Source organism: Bombina bombina, chromosome 6, assembly GCF_027579735.1.
Source record: "Bombina bombina isolate aBomBom1 chromosome 6, aBomBom1.pri, whole genome shotgun sequence".
NCBI classification, from domain to species: domain Eukaryota; kingdom Metazoa; phylum Chordata; class Amphibia; order Anura; family Bombinatoridae; genus Bombina; species Bombina bombina.
The window spans coordinates 86,784,668-86,806,380 of NC_069504.1; the positions used below are offsets into that span (position 1 = coordinate 86,784,668).

Below are 21,713 nucleotides of genomic sequence, written 5' to 3' on the forward strand. Positions count from 1 at the left end.
TGCTAAACCTAAAATGGGCTGGCTGCTAAGATTTTTATTAATGATTTTCAAATAAAGATAGCAAGAGAATGAAGAAAAATTGATAATAGGAGTAAATTAGAACGTTGCTTAAAGTTGCATGCTCTATCTGAATCATGAAAGGAAAAGATAGGGTTTAGTGTTCCTTTAAAGGGTTAGAAAGGTCAAAATTGAAATGTGCATGGGTGTATTTGTTTTTTTTTTGTTTTGTTTTTAAATTGCAATATGTTTCCATTAACAAATATGCTTCAAGTAAATTGTATTCATGTTTTTTCAGTGGCATAGACACATATTCTGTGAGGTCCTGTGCACCAGTATTCAAGCTTAGACAGCTGGCAGTTATGTATGTTGTGTCTGTACAGACATAGGCCTAGATTCGATTTAGGTGGTAAAGTTTGGAAACTGGTGGTAAAAATATTTATCTCCATTAAAGTCTATGGAGAATTTTTATGTTACTACAAGTTTCAAAACTTTACCACCTCAATGGAAATTGGGCCTTAATTTGTATCATATGAGGCACTGCTGACTCTTTGAGAAGTAGTATTTGAATACTGGTGCACAAGCCCTCACAGCATATGTGCGTATGCTGCTGAAAAACATCTGAAAATACTTTAGATGCAACAGCAAAACAAGAAAAATTTCAGTATCTTCCTAAAGTGAATCTAAAGTTTAATGAATGAGTGCCCGGTTTTTAAAAATACTCTTAAAAACAGGGGCACTTTCATTCATTAAATTTTACAATGAAGCTTCTTTTTTAAAGGGACATAATACTCATATGCTAAATCACTTGAAACTGATGCAGTATAAATGTAAAAAGCAGACAGGAAAATATCACCTGAGCATCTCTATGTAAAAAAGAAAGATATTTTACCTCACAATTTCCTCAGCTCAGCAGGGTAAGTTCTGTGTAAAAAGTTATACTTAGCTGCTGCACAAAAAAATAAAAGAATGAAGAAATAGAACAGCAGTCAATCAGCATCAACAGTGCTGAGGTCATGATGAACTCTTTTACTGTGAACTCATGAGATTTCACTTAACTCTCATGAGATTTTATAATAAACTTCCTTAAACTGAATAGGGAAATAACATGAGTGTGAATGAGGCTCACTCCCTTGCCTGTCCTGGGACAGGCATACTGATTTGCTGCTTAAAGTCCTTTGCAATGGGGTTTGAATACTTAGGACATTTTGAGGTAAAATATCTTTCTTTTTTACATAGAGATGTTCAGGTGATATTTTCTAGTCAGCTTTTTATAGCTATGCTGCATCACTTCCAAATGTTTCAACATTTGGGTATCATGGCCCTTTAAATATTTACCTTTCTTTATGGAAAGCAGACTGGCGATTCTCACGCCACAGCTCCACAGATCAATGACGAATCTGTCTTCCTCCAATCGTTGTGTGCTCCCTTTGGCATCCAGCTTATGAGGCACACAACGATTGGAGGAAGCCGGATTCATCATGGATCTGTTAACTACAGCAGGAGTTGCAGGTGGAGGATCCCTGGACTGCGTTCCATGAAGCAAAGGTAAGTATAAGCCTCATTGTAAAGTTCAACGAATGAAAGTGCCACTGTTTTTAACAGTATTTTTTTAAAAAACAGGCACTTATTTATTAAACTTTACATTCACCTTAACCTTATTTTAAACTAGCTTTTAATATCAGATGACTCAGTTATATCTTATTAGTTAGAGACATAGCTTAAAGGGACATGAAACCCAAAGATTTTCTTTCATTATTCAGATAGAGAATACAATCTTAAAAAAACTTGCTAATTTATTTGTATTATATAATTTGTTTCATTCTCTTGGTATCATTCGTTGAATAAGCAGCAATGCACTACTGGTTTCTAGCTGAAAACATGGGTGAGCCAATGACAATCGGTATATATATATGCAGCCACCAATCAGCAGCTAGAACCTAGTTTCTTTGCTGCTCCTAAGCTTACCTAGATAAACCTTTCAGCAAAGGATAACAAGAGATGGAAGCCAATTAAATAATAGAAGTAAATTGGAAAGTTGTTTAAAATCGTATTCTCTATCCAAATCATGAAAGAAACATTTTGGGTTTTATGTCCCTTTAAGCTAAAAATGCAGCTGGGTCATTTTCCAAATAACTTTTTGGTTGCCTGTTTTATGAAACTAAAATAATATTTGTAGTAATATAGTAATATACGAAACAATAAATAATCTGTCGGGCCAAGTACAAATCACAGCTTATCATTCACATAACTAAGACTGGAGCTAAGATAACATACAATGCATTTTAAACTGCTGTGCAATAACTTCTAATCAAAATGTAATATTCTCTAGCATAACAAATATGCATCTTTTTAGCAATATCTTATATACTGTACGGTTATCCTGCTGATTAGGGATTATTATTACATGACTTATTTTAAAAAAAAAAAAATTACTTTGAGTCCGAATTGTTGCTGTAATAATATATTTATGAAAATATTTATAGATAACGTGGTGTAATTAAATGACAATCCTCATATCTTAAAGTTGAACCGGGTTCCACCCCAAACAGTAAAGCAATTGTTATTTGAAAATTTCACTAACACAATGCTATAAAAGGTTATGTTTTCTTTCTTCTGTATCATCATAACAACAGTGGAATTACATGAGAAAAAGAACTGAACTAATTTGACCCAGTGTCTTCTTTCAGTTGAACTCACATTATGACATTACTATGTTAACCCCTAGGCTGCCATAGAGAGATGCAACTTATTGCAAAGCAATTTAGTTCAGCTTTCTCTGATAGCTATGTGGATAAGTTTAATGTATGTGTGTGTGTGTATATATATATATATATATATATAAAACACACATACACATAAACAGTCAAACACATATTTAATGGATATATAACATTTTAATAATGAACATTTTAATTGTAAACTTGACAAGCATTTCAAGTTGATATAGACTTTTGAATTCCAACATAACAGTGAGGAAATCTCTGGTCTTAGCTTTCTAGATAAACTCCTTAGCAGGTATATATTTCATAATGAAATCAGCAAATATGTAAAATTTTGTTACACTGTAGACCCATGCTAAAAGTGTTCATAAGCAAACTCTCTATTCAAATTATCTTCCATGTACATCTGTTTTGCCTAAAACCATCCACAAAACTAAGTTGCAAGGATAATTCAGTCTGAGCTCTGATATATGGCTAGAAAAAAAAAAACAACAGAATTAATAACTGCCTTGTTTGGGCTTATGACTTGTGAATTTCCCTACAGAAGCAAGGTATTTTGGGCCATGTATTTAAGGGTAGACAGACAAAATTCCCAACTTTGGAACCTGCCTGCCCACCTTTACAGCAAAGGACTTCCTTGTGCAACTCCGACCCCTGCTCTTGAGTGACCTGTTAATTACCCTAAATGAAATGGTGGAGAGGGTAAGAAGGGCTTATTTTGTGGAAATCAAGCTTACATATACAAGCCTGCTTCACAAGGGCTTAAAAGCTATTATATAATCCCAAGAAAGCAGAAAACTTTAGACCTGTCAGTGAAATGTATGTCCCTGCAGTTTCCAGTAAATTTAGGAGGGTTATCATTGAATCAATATTATTGTAAATGCATCATATGTGTTTACATTTATTTAAAAAGTTGTAAAATGTAACAAACATGATATTTAAATGACAATCATCTTACATAATTTTAAGATTATTTTAAAACAAACATTAGCTTTCTTCATAGAGGCGTAAGTATTCACCAATCTTAAACAAATAAAGCATAGAATAATATGCTTGTAAAACAAAAATAAATATCAAAGTCACTGTTTTGTAAATGCAAGTTATACCTAAAGGCATGTTCTACAAATTATTTTGGGTATCAGAAACAAATAAGTTGACTTGCTAAGCTGACTTGCTAAGCTATGTAGAAATAACTGACTTTCAACTGACTTGTTAAATCCTGCAGAATTTAAACCTAAAGTCAGGAATTTCAAGTCACATACCCTGCACATGCCATCTTTTCTGGAATCAAAGAGACATTGTACTGAAAAGTGTTCTCCCCTTTACTCTGTTCTTAGCTCTTACTCTGCTCTTTTTACCAGCTTTAATATATTTTATATTAAAATATTTTACTATATTAAAAACAAATCAAATAGCTACTATAGTATTGGCTAAAGAAAAGCTATGTAAAAAACACTGCAGTGGAAATCAACTTCCTTGTGGGGAGTAGGGGAAAGAGAGAGATTTCATTTGAAAGGACTTTCTTGCAGAAGCTTTGAAAGCAATTGCATTTTCACAGCTAATAGACTGTGTATATTATATAATGAGCCTGGTAATAACAGTCTCCTGTGAAAAATGGATAACAAGTAAAGCTGCTAAACATAGTTTGGGCAAATTATAATCAAAAATGATTAATTAAAATATGAACACGTCCTTATTGTTTTCACATTTATTCCAAATTAAACTAATTTAAATAGTTTTAGTCAATAAAAATGTAGTAATAGATATACTTTTAAACACATTTCACCTGTAGTTTTAGATTAATCTTAATACGGTAAATGGTTGGTTAAAAAGTAATTTTAACAGACTTTACACTTTTTAAATGTGGTGCAAAGTCAGTTACAAGCAATTAAAAATTAACCAAATTGCATTTTAAGGAACTCAGTTTACAAGTCTGCTAAAATGGATGAATTTCAGTCAATTAGGATCATTTAATAAGCTGAATAGGTCATTTCGGAGCTGCAACCCTCTCCTGAACCTCAGAGTTTATGGATTAAAATCACCCCAGATTTACCAGACCAAGGTGATTGACAACCTCAGCTTTTGTGTGATTGGTTGAACAAGTGCAAGGTCCAATATTACACAAAATAAACCTTGTGCAATATTACATACACCAGGCAGTACTACATCGCTGGTGGCAATTATTGGCAGCCAATTTCCCTCTCTGAGAACTTGTCCACCCACAACTTCTCAAAAATAACTTTAAAGGACCAGTAAATATTCATTATTTATAACAGTATTGTACAAGGACATGAACCCCAAAACATTTCTTACATAATTTAACTAGAGAGTACAATTTTGAACACATTTTCAATTTAATTATATTATCTAATTTGGTTTGTTGGCTTGATATGCTTTATGAAAAGCATACCTAGAAAGGCTCCGGTGCAGCAATGCACTACTGGGAGCAAGCTGCTAATTGGGGGATGCAAAAATATGCCTTTTGCCATTGGTTCACCCGATATCTTCAACTACCTCCCAGTATACTGCTGCTCCTTCAACAAAGGATACAAAGTGAATGAACAAATGTGATCATAGAAGTAAATGGGAAAGTTGTTTAAAATTGTATGCTCTATCCAAATCTAGAAAGAAAAATTTGGGGTTTCATTTTGCTTTAAAAAGCCTCATTAGAGACTGGCTAATCTTTCTAAATATGCTGATGCTTTTTTTAAAAACCTGAGTCCCAGGGTTGATGTCTAATAACTGCTGTTTTTAAAATAAAATGGTGTCTCAGGTTTGATGTGCAATCACAACCCTCTTAATCACGCTGTTCACCATAATGTAGTATGCTTGTGCTCTGGAAAAAGCCATTGCGAGAAATCTGTAATTTTAAACAACTTTCCAATTTACTTCCATTAAAAAAAAATGTGCACAGTCTTTTATATTTACACTTTTTGAGTCACCAGCTCCTACTGAGCATGTGCAAGAACTCACAGAGTATACATATATGCATTTGTGATTGGCTGATTGCTATCACATGGTGCAGGGGGAGTGGAAATATACATAACTTTAAAATGTGTTAGAAAAGAATCTACTACTCATTTGAAATTCAGAGCAAATGCTATTGTATTGTCTTGTTATCTTGCATTTGTTGATTATGCAAATCTACTGTGTTTACTGGTCCTTTAAAGGGGCAGTATACTGTAAAATTGTTTTTCCCTTAATGTGTTTACAATTGCTTTTTTTACGAACTGCAGAGTAAAACATGTATGAAAATTATTATTATTATTATTATTCTTTATTTATAAAGCGCCAACAGATTCCGCAGCACTGCCCATGGGTACAAGGATAACAGTACAGTGGAGAAACAATACGATATGACACAAAATTTTACAGACAAATACAGGGGGAGTTGAGGGCCCTGTTCCCGTGGGAACTTACAATCTAGATGGGTAGGAGGATTGGAAACAGGAGGTGGGGACTGCAGAGGTGAGAATGATATTAGTGAGGAGATAGAGGGCAACTGTTAGCTTTTTAAGGTTTATTTGTGTATATTAAAGCTCTGATTTTGTGTTTTGAAGCCACAATCTAATAAAATGGGTTGAGCTTGAAGGTATAATCAGATCTCATTACTGTATCACATTGTGTACATAAACATGTTTCTTTATCTTATATCTGTCCGTAAAGCAATCACCAATACTTGGAGAGAACAATGGAAAATCAACATTTTATTACCTTATCTCTGCTATATCCAACTGGAAGTGTAATTTCTTCTGCTGGCTGTGTTTACAAAGCTTATCTATAGCTTGGACCTGCGGCCACAACATTTCAGAATAGGTGGGGATACCACATGCTAAATCAACTATTTCAAATGCCAATATAAGGGTAAAGGAGCTACTTGTAAACAATTTAATACACTCCAGCAGGTAAATTGGATCATTGAGAGCAAATTAAAGGGGAGAACATTTTTGAGTAAAGTGTCCCTTTAAGGTGAACAGCACAATAGAGAGGGTTGTGATTAGACAGCACTCCTTTGACAGAGGTAAAAAAAACAGAGAGGCAGGCTCTGAAGTTTAAAGCAGAGGTCATTTTGGTGGTCCAAATATAGGTAATCATTGTGTCTAGAGATGTGAGTCTTTAACAATGCTTATTAATGTGTACACACTACACAATACTGTTATAAAAACAATAATGTTTACTGTCCTTTATAGATTTTATACAAGCTAACTTCTGGAGAATTTGACAACTTTATATTGACTTGATGGTGCCAAGACTGATTGATTAATGACATTTTTTTTTACAGTTGGATATTTATGAATAGACCCCAGCTTTTTTCTCTGTCGGTTTTTGGGCAGAGGTGACAAATAACCAGATGATCTTCAGTAATTAGTTTGTTCACTCAAACATGTTACTAAATGTAGTCTTGCTTCTGTGAGACTTTTTGCTAGTTTAGCATTTAGGCATATAACAACACAGCTCTTTAAAGGGACACTGAACCCAAATTTTTTCTTCCGTGATTCTGATAGAGCATGACATTTTTAACAACTTTCTAATTTACTCCTATTATCAAATTGTCTTCATTATCTTGGTATCTTTATTTGAAATGCAAGAATGTAAGTTTAGATGTCGGCCCATTTTTTGTGAACAACCTGGGTTGTTCTTGCTGATTAGTGGATAAATTCATTCACCAATAAAAAAGTGCTGTCCAGAGTCTGAACCAAAAAAGAGCTTAGATGCCTTCTTTTTCAAAGAAAGATAGCAAGAGAATGAAGAAAAATTGATAATAGGAGTAATTAGACAGTTGCTTAAAATTGCATGCTCTATCTGATTCACGGAAGAAAAAAATTGGGTTCAGTGTCCCTTTAAGTGTACCTCACCTCTGAGTTGACTAACATAAAATAGATGTGTATAGAGATCATTCTGTTTGAATGAAACATATATTTAAATGAAAATAATTTGTTTAGCCTTCAATTATGTTATTTAATGTCCCATTGGCCAAGATTATCTGTCTAGACATGAACTGGCCCATTTAAAGATTTACTAAAGTGGAATAATGAAGTTAAGATGTTATTTATTAAGGATCCTGTGGGTCAGTCAAGCATTGACTTCAGTTGACATTAAAGACAGTTAATGCTACATTATAGGTTTAAACTTGCAGTAGACCTTAATGATTAACCCTTTTAGTCTTGAGTAAATTATTAGTGTTTTCCTTCCTGAAAGGGTGACATTATAATGCAAATAGGAAGATTAACCACGTAACAGCCAGGGGGATGAAAAGCATTGCTGCACAATATATTGCATACTGTCCTGACTGAAAATGCTTCAAAGGACACATTAAAGTCATTTTATAAATGCATAGTGTACATTAACACTTAAAAGGCCACTAAAGTCAAAATTAAACTTTCATCATTCAAGATTGAGCTTACAGTTTTTAAAAACAAATTTTCAATATATTTCAATTACCAAAATATGCACAATCTTTTTATATGCACACTTTCTGAGGCACCAGCCCCTACCGAGCATGTGCAAGAGTGCACAGAATATATGTATATGCATTCTGTGATTGGCTGATATGTCACATGATACAAAGAGAAAGAAAATAATATTAACTTTGAAATTTGCCAGAAAACAAATCTACTACTCATTTGAAATTCAAAGTAAATGCTATTGCATTTATGTTGTTATCACATATTTGTTGGTTATGAGATTGTACTGCATTTACTGGTACTTTAAGTTCTATATTTATAATATCTATAATAGGACATTTTGCATTGCAGTTTAGGGACATAACCTTTAAAAGTCTCTTCGGTATTTTCACATATTCTCATTTTCTACTACCATGTAGGGATAGCTTTGATTGAGTTGCTGTAGTTATCAAGCTATCTTATCATTGTTTAGAATGTTGAATGGTCAGGTGGGGGCTGTGGACAAAAAAAAATAAAAAAAATTAAAGGTTGAATTTAGAAAAATCAGAAAAATAAAGGAAATTGCAGTTTTTGCAATGCATAATAAATTACAAGTGGATTACAAGTGGAGCGCTAATGATTACAAGTGGAGAGCTAATGATTACAAGTGGAGCGCTAATGATTACAAGCGCTAATGATTACAAGCTAGATTACAAGTGGAGCGCTAATGAATCGCGCACCCGTAAACAGGAAAATTTGCCTGTTTACAGGCACTCAATAAATAACCAGCCATTACAAGTGTCTGGTTATTGCTATCACGAGCTCTTGGTAGCAATTAGCACTCTGAAAATTAACCAGAGATCAGATCTCTGGTTAATTTTCAAAATGTGCCCCAATTGCCCCCTAAATAACGTGTTTTGTAGCTATTTTTAATAAAAAAGGCACCTTTTTATATTTTTAGAAGTAGATTGGAAAGTTAAAATGTCATTCTATATTATAAAAGTGTAATTTTGACTCTACTACCCCTTTAATAAATGGGAAATAAAAGGATAAAAATAAGGTTGAGATGTTTGGAAAGAGGTATATGACAATAGGTAAAGGATTATTATTGCATTTATATGTAGTGTATGTGTGTCTAATATATACCAATAAAATAATCTGTAAAGTGTACAGCAAAGAATTTTACAAACAATCTCAATTAGCTGATTTCAGCATGTGTGCTTTATGTAATTTTATATAATAGAAAGCCATTACCTTGAGGGATATAAGCATACTATAATACTCATTTCATTTTGGGCTCACTGCCTCTTCTAGATTGTAAGTTCCAACGGGAATAGGCTCTCAATTCCTCCTGTATGTGACTGTTTTGTCAAATTTTGTCTTGTCTCTTACAGGTTTTATATTATTGTTTTATTTAAATTAATTGTACCCATGTACAGCACTACGGAATATGTTGGCGCTTCATACATAAAGTATAATAATAATAATATTTTAATTATAGTCGCCCCCCCGTAAAATAGCAATTATAAGAAAAAAATAATTAAAAACTAAAATTTTGAATTTCTTTATTTTCAGATTTCTTGGCCTGCAGCTAAAGAAAGAGTGGAATTTTGTAAACTTGCTGGGAAAGATGCCAGTGTAAGTATTTTACAGATATCATCTTCTTAGATGTAAGAAAGCCGATTTACATGATGGCATTGTTTAAGGTCACTACAGCAATGTGTAACGTACTATTATAATACATATTACTCAATTTCATAACCAACTATTTATCTCTCACTCCCACATGTCAAATACTAAACAGGCAGCTTATTGTAATAGCTATCTGTTTGCCTAAGGCTGGTGGAATTTATAGATATATAAAAAAAAAATCTCTTCTATGTGCCAAAATGCTTGTATCAGACTGCTCTAATAAGTGCAATATATAGAGTTTTAATCTCTTAAAGGGAAATAAAACCCAACATATCCCTTTAGTAACAAATTAGTTCCCTTCATGTTTTGCCTTCACACAAAAATTTCAGACTTGATTTTCAGCATTTTATTTTTTTCAACATTTAACAAAATGTGTGCTTATAGCTGTAAGATTATGTTGTTGTTATGGTTTATCAGTTAAGTTAATGCAAATTCTGTCATTATGGGTACCTGATACCAGACGGTAGCTGCCGCCTGACCCAAGTCTGCTCTTTGACAAGGTGAATGGTACAAAAGGTCTGTCTGAGACTTGGGCCCCTGGGAACCCAGAATGTTTTCCTCGTTACAATCATCAGAGCAATTAGCATGATAATGACTGTATTTTTAAAGGGCAGTGGTTAAATGGTCCAAAAATGTAATTTAAGAACTTTTATTTCCCTATTTCAGTCTGACTGTGCAAATTTCATCAAAGTCCTTCATCACTACAACAAAACCCATGCGTATACGTGTGGCACCGGAGCATTCCATCCTTTATGTGGATACATTGAACTTGGATCCCCCAAAGAGGTAATGTCATCGACAGCAAAATATGGCACAATATAAAACAGATATCCTTCATCAGCTTGTTCTTGATATTTTGTTTAAAAGAAAGTAAGGAAGTGACGGATGATGAATTGGAGTCTGATGTGTTTAGGAAAAAGGTTGGTTCACACATTCTGTGTGTCGCTAAATAATAAGATTTTCCTGAAGATTGTCAACACCATTACAGCAATAAAAGTAAAAAAATGTAAAGATTGATAATGTGATGAGATTGTGACAGCAATATGTTTTGTGACCTATTCTGAAAGGACTTCATAGCATTTCATACATTTTACAGATAAACTTTGTACCTTTGGTTCCATAAAAAAAATGTTCCAGGCATAATTCCACAGTTATCATGTAACTATATTTTTCATTTCATTTGTCTTACTTGAAAATTTCCAACATAGGACTTATTCTTTATTATTTATTTCTTTGGTTAGCAATATGATTCGGATCCCTAAACACAAATATACAGACACAAAAACTCACTCACACACACAAACTCACTCAAACACACATGCATACACACACAAACTCTCACACACACACTTAGACACATACACATAAAATCTCTCTCTCTCTCAAACACACACAAACTCACTCTCTCTCACACCTACACAAACTCACTTACACATATACATACACACACACAAACTCACTCAAACACACACACATAAACTCACACACATACACACAATCATAACACACACACAAACTCACACACATACATATACACACACACACGCACAAACTCACTCAAACACACATGCATACACACACAAACTCTCACACACACACTTAGACACATACACATAAAATCTCTCTCTCTCTCTCAAACACACACAAACTCACTCTCTCTCACACCTACACAAACTCACTTACACATATACATACACACACACAAACTCACTCAAACACACACACATAAACTCACACACATACACACAATCATAACACACACACAAACTCACACACATACATATACACACACACACGCACAAACTCACTCAAACACATACACACACAAACTCACACCCAAACACTCAGCCAAACTCACTCAAACACACATGCATACACACAAACTCACACACACTTAGACACATACACATAAACTCTCTATCTCTCTTTTTCTCACACACACACACAAACTCACTCTCTCTCACACATACACAAATTCACTCACATACATACACACACACACACACACACACACAAACTCACTCAAACACACACACACACACACACATAAACTCACACACATACACACAATCATAACACACACAAACTCACACATACATATACACACACACAAACTCACTCAAACACATACACACACAAACTCACACACATACACACTCACTCACACACATACATACACACACACTCACTCAAACACACACAAACTCACTCAAACACACACACACATACAAACTCACTCAAACACCACACACCCAAACTCACACACATACACACAATCACAACAAACACACACACTCACACACACACAAACACTTACTCGCACACACAACTCCACACACACTTACACACACAAACTCACTTATACACTCAAATACGTACTCACACACTCATATATTCACACACAACCTCACTCTCACACACACAAACTCACTCATTCATACACATACACACACACACGCACACACACAAGCTCATACACATACAAAGTTTTACAAAGTCAGATGGGTTAAACATGGAGACTTAAAGTTGGGCCAAAGTTAGGGTGTGCAAAAAAGCCATCATTTAAAGACAGTAAAGTCAAAATTAAAGTTTTATGATTCAGATAGATAATGCAATTTTAAACAACTTTCCAGTTTAGTTATTTTATCAATTGTAATGTTTTATTGGTATCCTTTTTTGAAGATTAAACCAAGGTAGGCTGATAGGAGTTTAGGAGTGTGCTTGTGTCTTTAGCAGATTATAGCAGCAGTCTTTGCAATTAATTTGCTGTACACATTGTTATAAACTGCTGTCAGATGACAAAAGACACTTGCTTACTCTTGAGCACATCTAGAATTACCCTTTAACAAAGGATTCCAAGAGAACTAAGGAAAATTGATAATAGAAGTATATTACACCTTTGTTTAAAGTGTCATCCTCTATCCAATCCATTTAAGATTAATTTTGACTTTACTGGCCCTTTAATTAGTAAAAAAAATCTTAAAGAAATTCATACTGTAGTGACTTTGAAATGACTCTAAAGGGACATGAACTCTAATGACTCTGACAAAACGTGTAATTTTAAAATAAAACTTTCAAATTTACTTTTATTAAAAAAATAAAAAAAATGACTTCTCTGTATTGTTACTTTGAGGGTATACTGAGGAGTGTGCATATATATTGAGAACACTATGGCAGCAGTGGTTGCAACAATGTTTGTAACAATTTTATACATTATTGCAAACATTGCTACTATACATTGCTCAAGACACCAGCATGGTCCTGAACCTGAACTAAGTATTCGGATCATCTGGGGTTGTCATGTTCCTTGTTCAGAGGAGAATTGCCTGGTATTTTGGGGGTTGAACAGACCTTACTCAGCGAGGTCAGACTGATATACTTCAGGAACGTTTTTCTCTGTGAAAAGCACAACTGGGCTAAAAGAGGCTGCCATAGAACTAGCTACTGAGCTGTTGTTTGTTCCTGGTAGAGCGCTTCTCTCTTGGTATGAATAACTATTATGTTATGGAACTGAGCTAAGTTTCAACACAGAATACCAAGAGAAAAGAGTACATTTATTAGTAAAAGTAAATTTGACAGTTTTTAAAATGAAAAGCTCTGTCTGGATCAGGGAACTCTAATAATGACTTTGAGACCCCTTTGGACAAAAAAAGGTTGTCAAAACGAGAAGCACATTTGTCACAGTTTTGAGACCAGGCATAACAATGGGGTCACAAAGTATGTGGTTTCATGGCACTGGGCCTTGGGGGGGAAGTTTGATGAACCCTGCTTTAATAGTCCTGTCAGCAAATAAGCATTACCTTTGTTCTCTACAATGACTGATTCTTTTTTTTGTGGAGATTAATAATGTCTCTTTGTGAGCTAAAGATAGAAAAAAACCTTTAAAAGAGAATTGGACAAGAAAGAGGTACTGATAGACATTTATTTATTTTGATTTTTATAAAAAAAAAAAATGTTTCATATTTAATAACTATGTATGATGGACCACGCGTAGTCAGTTTGCAGCACGGCAGTCGCAGAGCTGAGGGCGGCTAGTGCTGAAGCGCAACAGTGGACAGCAGCTGAAGTATAACTTTTTACACAGCACTTAATCTGGTGAGCTGAGGAAATTGTGAGATTAAGACAAGACAACACGCTAGCAACATGCAGTGTAGTGAATGTCTTAGGTTGGTAAACTGATCTTTGTATGTGGAGAAACCAATGATGACTATTATATCCACCATAACCATGTGCTTGAGACATGGACTCATAAAGATGCATATGCACTTAGAAACACATATGGGGGCATATTTATCAATGTTCGAGCGGACATGACTATTATATCCACCATAACCATGTGCTTGAGACAACTAGTGCTTGTGAGGAGTGAATGACTGGGAACATAATAAGCAAACTGTGACAGTCATGTGACAGAAATTGAGGACATTGCACAATGCGGCCATAAAGATAAGCGCTCAGAAGAAAGCACCTTGTAATATAATTATTGCTCTATTTGCTCTGTTATTAGATATTTAACTTACACATGCTGCCTATTTAAACTCAAATTTTTTATTAGAACTGCAGGAATTAAGTGCCAGTGCTGGGTCTTAAAAAAAATAAACAAAGTAATATGTCACGGTCCTCAATTAGATGTATTTGTCCTACAAGTATAATACACAGTTTGGCATATTATGATAATGTCTGAAGCAAAAACTAGCTGGGTGGGAGTAGACAAATGAGCAGTTCAGTACCATCAGCTGACCGGCATTTGGGAAAACTACTTACCAAAATTTCTTAGGAATAGTACAATAGATTCATTCAGAGCTCATCAACCAAATGGAAGTTCCATGCATGAGGAGCGCTACCACCGAAACCAGCTCCACCTGCTCTCGAGATCCAGACAATAGTTGTAGTTCCTGAATCTCAGATAACATTTTGGAGAGTAATCATATATGTGTGCATAACTCTTCACTTGCTGTTTTGTTGAAATTTCTCATAAATCTCTGTATTACACAACTCTCATTTTGATCAAGGGAAATCTTAATACAATTCCAAACCATATGCAAGGCAGGTATAGAAAGTCTAGGCAAAGAAAGCCTCCACGTGTTTAACCATTCTATTAGCTTCCTCCAGGCCTGTACTGTTATTTTGTTCCCCTTAATATGTTCCCAGTGTTATAACAACTGCAGAGTATTAAATTATGTGGAAATTGTGATACCTAAATATGGGTCTAAGCTATGTGTACAGAGATAGAAAAACAATTAGGTTTGCTCTTACTGCAGGCTTAGAATGTTCTTGACAAAATGCATATGCAAACCTTGTTCATACATTTACATAGACAGTCAAAGCAACCTACAGTCAAGTATGCACCTATGGACTCTTAAAGATGCATATGCACTTAGAACCACATATGGGGGCATATTTATCAATGTTCGAGCGGACATGATACAAAATATCGTATCATGTCCGCCGCACATCGATAAATGCCGACAGCATATGCTGTCGGCATTAATCATTGCACCAGCAATTCTTGTTAACTGCTGGTGCAATGCCGCCCCCTGCAGATTTGTGGCCAATCGGCCGCTAGCAGGGGGTGTCAATCAACCGGATCGTATTCGATCGGGTTGATTTCTGTCCGCCGCCTCAGAGCAGGCGGACAAGTTATGGAGCAGCGGTCTTTATAACTTCTGTTTCCGGCGAGCCTTCATACGGAGATTGATAAATATGCCCCATGGAGTAACACATTATTACTGTATGTCCTTTAATGTAGGGATTTTAAATAAAAGCATAAAGATAAGTAAAAAAAAACTATTTCTGATGACTGTAAATAACATATTTAAATTCATATAAATATTTTAGCTGGCATAAAGAGTAAAACATACTTTTTCTTATCTTAGAAGTTAAAACTTGTTGATGGATTTCAATTCTTTATTTCAGGTGGGAACAATAATATGTTCTATTGTCTCATGTATGTTTCTTTGCAGGAAATAGTGTTCAGGCTAGACACACAGAACTTGGAGTCTGGAAGGCTGAAATGTCCCTTTGATCCTCATCCACCTTTTTCTTCAGTAATGACAGGTAAGACACTTAGAAATCTGGGACATCAAAACAGTTATTTAGTACAGAAATAGAAAGACAATAGTTTGATTCACAGCATGTAATCTTCAATGAAGACAAGACAAAGTATTTGCTACCTACAGAGAAATATGAAAGCAATGATGGATTGTACCATTAACAACATCAGGAAGACATCACAGCTTTCAGCTTTTCATTGCAGTCAGAGATGCATTTGTACTGGCTTGGAATATTCCTATGCAGAGCATAGTTGGACAGTTTTTATTTACCTGTCAGTTTGGACAGGTGTTTTATAAATGTACTTCAACAGCATGTGCAGATGTACATTCCTTAACCCTTTCAGAGCCAATGGGTTTAAACAGGTTAATAGCTGACATGAAAGGTCCTGAAGTATTGTGATACTTAATGCAAGTGTTTGATAAAACCTCTTTGTTAGACAATTGTAACTACTGTATGTTATAACAGTTGTGTTTTTTATTATGCTAAAACTTAAGCCCAGAGCTCTATGTTATAGATTAGACATGAAAATCATTTTTGTTATGGTACAGTCAAATTATTTGCAGAGATAAAAGAAACATGATAAATAAGTAGTATAAATATATGCAACTCTCCCACTATATTAAAATGCATAAAGAAAAAAATAAAATAAGGAAATCCCTTACCTCCTTTGAAGCTATATGTCATATTTCCCAGAAGACATATGGAATACTGTCATTGGCTTACAAACAAAGTAACCACTCTAGAAACCCCCCCCCCCTTAAGTTAGAAAGTGAGATGGTGAATTACAGGTACATTGAGCAGATAAAAATTGGAGTACCATAATCATTTATATGAGTACGTCCTCATCATCAGTAAGTGTATCAGAGATGAATATTAAACTGCTGTGCCAATGGTATTTAACTCCAGCAAGGCTAGCGGTAATATTCCCTTCAACGCGGTCATCCTGCTGGAGGGGAAGTGGGCTAGAGGGCAACATTACACACATTTGGTGGACGTGTCCTTTAATTCAGGTATATCGGACAAAGCTAGTGAAGTAAATAGAGATACATTCATATTTCACTACCTCTAGACCCTGCAATATTTTTGTTTAACAAATACCCCAAAATAAATTGCAAGCTCCGAATTGCACTATTGAACTATTCTAAATTGCGCTAAGTGACTGATTCCGCAATGTGGAATAAACAGGAGTCTCCAACTTTGTCTGCTGTTTATCTGTGAAGAATATCAGACAACTCGTCAATCTTCTGGGCATTTCTTGTCCCTTTCTTATCAGCCCATTCATTAACCTTAATTCTCATTTTATGGTGGGGGATTGAGATCGATAATTGGGATGGATAATTGGGATGGATAATTGGGGATGGCTATGGAAGTAACCCAACCATTTCAGGGTATGTGAAATAATGTATACTGGTTCCATTTATTTAAAGTGTTAGCCTTTGAACACTTACAAATGGAAGTACCGGGATTCATGTATGTATTAACTAAATGAAGAAGAACACTGAACAATGTGTGATATTTTGTTATACTCTGCATATTTTCATTATAATAAAACCTAATTTAAAAATAATAATAATAATAATTTTTGTTACATCTAAAATAAGTTATGTATAAGGTAACACTGTTTTGTTTGTTTAAAACAGATATTATCTTATGGAATAATTATATATTTTTTAATTATTTTGGAGGTGTGTCTCTACCCACCAATAGAGCTGTGGTGGCTCTCTCAATCAGCCAATGAATATGTGAACTGTAGTAAGTAGTGTTAAATATGTAATTCACAATAGTTTAAACTAAAACATAAATAAGCCCATTAATTAATCCTTAATGCAAACAATATTTTAACATGTAGATTTTTTTTATTGGTAATAAACAATAGCATAGTCTATAAAATGAAGTGAATACATATATTTATTTTGAGTTATTAAAGAGTTCTATGGATTCTAGAGAAAAAAATTCTCTTGAGATGTTTTCATTTTGTTTGTGACCTATGAGTTGTGAATAGAAAATAACTAAATCAAGCCCCCATGGAGCTATTCTGTGTTCTTAGATATATTGTGTGGACAAATTGCTTTAACACTGGGTTACAAAAGGAGGTCAGCAAACATTGTGAATCCATAGATCAGCTTTACATCAGAAGTGCTGAATTCTAGTTTAAAGGGACAGTCAACCATAGAATTGTTATTGTTTTAAAAGATAGATAATCCCTTTATTACTCATTCCCCAGTTTTGCATAACCAACACAGTTATATTAATGTACTTTTTACCTCTGTGATTACCTTGTATCTGAGAACCTTCTTCCAGCCCCCTGATCACATGACTGTTTATTTATCTATTGTCTTAAATTTAGCATTGTATTGTGCTAAATCTTAAATAACCCCCTGTGCCTGAACACAGTGTTATCTATATGGCCCACATGTACTTTCTGTCTCTTTGTGTTGAAAAGAGATTTAAAAAGCATGTGATAAGAGGCAGCCCTCAAGGGCTTAGAAATTAGCATATGAGCCTACCTATGTTTAGTTTAAACTAAGAATACCAAGAGAAAAAAGCAAATTTGATGATAAAAGTAAATTGGAAAGTCAATTAAAATTAAAAGTCCTATCTGAATAATGAAAGTTTAATTTATACTTGACTGTCCCTTTAAAGGCACACTGATAGACAATATTTGTAACAACAAATACCCATATAATGTTATTAGTAAAGCATTTGTGTTTTTTTATATATATGCAGTATTTCCTGAATAGTACCTAATGAAATTTGTCTTTGTGATTTTAGCTCCGTGGGCATGATTAGAAGCTTGTTGCTAAATTTGACAGGGATACTAGATTAATTTGTGGATATGAATCCTGTCAACAATATTAATGCTTACTTAATTAGGATTAAAGGGACACTGAACCCAAATATTTTCTTTTGTGATTCAGATAGAGCATGAAATTTTAAGCAACTTTCTAATTTACTCCTATTATCAAATGTTCTTTATTCTCTTGGTATCTTTATTTGAAATGCAAGAATGTAAGTTTAGATGCCGGCCCATTTTTGGTGAACAACCTAGGTTGTCCTTGTTGATTGGTGGATAAATTCATCCATCAAAAACTGCTGTCCAGAGTTCTGAACCAAGAAAAAAAAGCTTAGATGCCTTCTTTTTCATATAAAGATAGCAAGAGAACGAAGAAACATTGATAATAGGAGTAAAGTAGAAAGTTGCTTAAAATTGCATGCTCTATCTGAATCACAAAAGAAAAAAAATTGGGTTTAGTGACCCTTTAAGTATAATAGGGTGATGGAATTGTCTTTTTAAACATATTTGACTTTAAAATGGGCATTCAAAATGTATTTGTTGGATCTAAAACAGGACCTATTGAAGTAGTTTCTTTGAGGGATAATATGTCTGTGGGTGTTTCACTGCCCACCAACATAGCTGTAGAAGTTCAGCTTATCAGCCAGTGAGCAATCAGTCCTTTGGACCCAGACTCACTTTTCCTGTTAGTTTCAAAATAATAATAAATAGCCTTATTGTATTTATACATGTAAATTATCTTAATTAATCTCTATCAGCTGTTTTACACCTGAGTCTTGCTAAGATTAGGGACCTAAAGTGACACTGAACTGTTTTTTTCCCTCTTAATGTGTTCCCAGTTTTTTTATTTTGTTTTATTCAGTATTAGCATTTGTTTATAAGGAGAAAGAGACAGGATAAGAAGGTCTGCTCTTTCTGCAGGTTCAACCCATTTTAATTCATTTGCATTTTCTTGAGCTCAATGGGTAGTGGTTTAAATGAACAAAACCATCTATTTTGAAATTAAAAAATAAACCTAAAATAGCAATTTGTAAAGCAGAAATATATGCCTCTTTTCATTGGCTCACCTGATGTGTTCAACTATCCCTCAGTAGGAGATTGCTGCTCCTTTATCAAAGGATACCAAAAAAATGTAAATTAGAGGAAAGAAGTAAATTAGAAAGTTGTTTTATGATAGAAAAAAATTGGGTTTTAATGTGCATTCTCCCTTTAAGTCTATAGCAAGTCAGTAGTTAAAGATAATATGACTTGAAATCCATTATTTAAAGGATTACTTTCTGTTATAATTTTTAAGCTAAACAACTAACATATTAAAGTTAATAAACATTAATTAAAACCTACTTACCTATATTTTCTCCAAAACGAAGTTTCATAACGTTCTAAAAGTTATATCTTTTATTCTCTGATGATGTCACGTTATCCTGCCCACTATTTTCAGCACTGAGTGTTCAAAATACTTAAACCAATAACTTTGTGTTTAAAGCGCCATTTTGAAACCTAGGTATTGTAAACGGATTGGTACAGAGGAAAGGATACCCACGGAGTGGGTTTGGAAAACAATTAAATTTGCAGACAAGATTTCTGATATACGGTAGAGATATGTTAATGAAATGCTATTGATAAAAAGCGTATTTGGGGTAGTTAGTTAGTAATAGGCATAGAAAATATTTACTTACAGTGGCCCTTTAAGCCTTAACATCAGCTGGATTGAATAAATTAACTTGATGTTCCAATACAAGTTGGTATACTTCACACAACAATCTACTATTAATGTTTGCTTAGCCCCACAGATATGTAATGGGTGCATATAATCAATCCACTCACTTTATTGACAAGTAAGTGCATGAATGTGCCTATGAACCATTTAGAGTTTTGGAGGGATCCAAAACTAATGCCTCATTGATGCTATTGGCCTAGTTATCAATTAGCTAAGCAATTGTTTTTAATGTATGTGAAGATGCTTTGAATGCTAATCTGGTTCCAATAAGAATATTTTGCACTGTAATGTCTTATGCCTTCTTTAGGATATACTGATACACCTTATATCTGTAGAAAGCTAAACAGTGGTTTTGTAACTTCAGTTATTTTAACCCAATCTCCTCTCTCTTTAAAATAACTCACAATTGGTGTAAGGCTTATATCAAGCAACACCTGAAGAATTTATACCTCTTGCCAGTGAAATGTGTTGGTCTCGCCAAGTGTTCTGTTGATCAATGTGGCGATGTCTCTCACCTGCACAAAAAACAGTTGGTTAAAGCACCATGCCAAGAACAGAAATAAATATAAAAATTACACACATGAGCCAAACATTTCAGGCACACACCAACGCCACTGATTGCCAAAAAATTCAGACTGGAGGAGCCAAGACTTTTCTTTATTTTTTTGTAAGGAAGTTTTTAATAAAGTAGGTATTTCATTTTCTAAGCAAGATTGTAGTTGACTGAAAGTATCAAATATTGTGTTAAATAAACCAGTAAATTAAATTGAGTTCCACAGAACTCAAAATATAAAAAGGAAATTCTTGGTGTATTATAGAAAAATAAAGCTTTGTTAAATAGTTTTTCTGTGTGCCTACCAAGTAAGGTTTATGCTCTGTTTGAATGCATCATTTTGTTAAAAAAGGAAAGAAAATATATTCTTTTATATAGTTATTTGCATGTATCAAGCAGTCCTTAAATATATTTAAATCAAATATGTATTTGCTGTATCCATCTCTGAATAAAATATTCTCCTGAACTTGAAGAGTATTGCTGTCCAACAGGCAATGCTTCAACCCCATGTGGTATAGGCAGCCAAAACGTTTTCTTTCATGATTCAAATTGGGTGTAAAGACAACAATAATAAAAAAAAATCTAATTTACTTTTATTATCAAATTAGATTTTTTTGCTAAAAAACAGATAGGTAGAATCAGAGGTGCATATGTTTCTAGAGCACTGTGGAAGCAGTCTTGCATGAATGCTTTTAACAATGTTTCTATTGTGCAATCATTTCTGCCTTCTAGTAGTTGAAAGCTTTCTTGTAAAATAAGACCAACAAATAGAGTAGAAATTTAAAATCCACAAAAACAC

General features: G+C 34.1%; 1 protein-coding gene across 1 annotated transcript in view; it reads left to right on the forward strand.

The window, feature by feature from the left end:
* Positions 1 to 21,713, forward strand: part of SEMA3D (semaphorin 3D) — a 257,776-nt gene that overhangs the window by 125,258 nt on the left and 110,805 nt on the right. Inside the window, exons 4-6 of the mRNA XM_053716507.1 lie at positions 9,680 to 9,742; positions 10,463 to 10,582; positions 15,760 to 15,853. Of these exons, the coding sequence (XP_053572482.1) occupies positions 9,680 to 9,742; positions 10,463 to 10,582; positions 15,760 to 15,853 (277 nt within the window). The remainder of the gene's footprint in view (positions 1 to 9,679; positions 9,743 to 10,462; positions 10,583 to 15,759; positions 15,854 to 21,713) is intronic.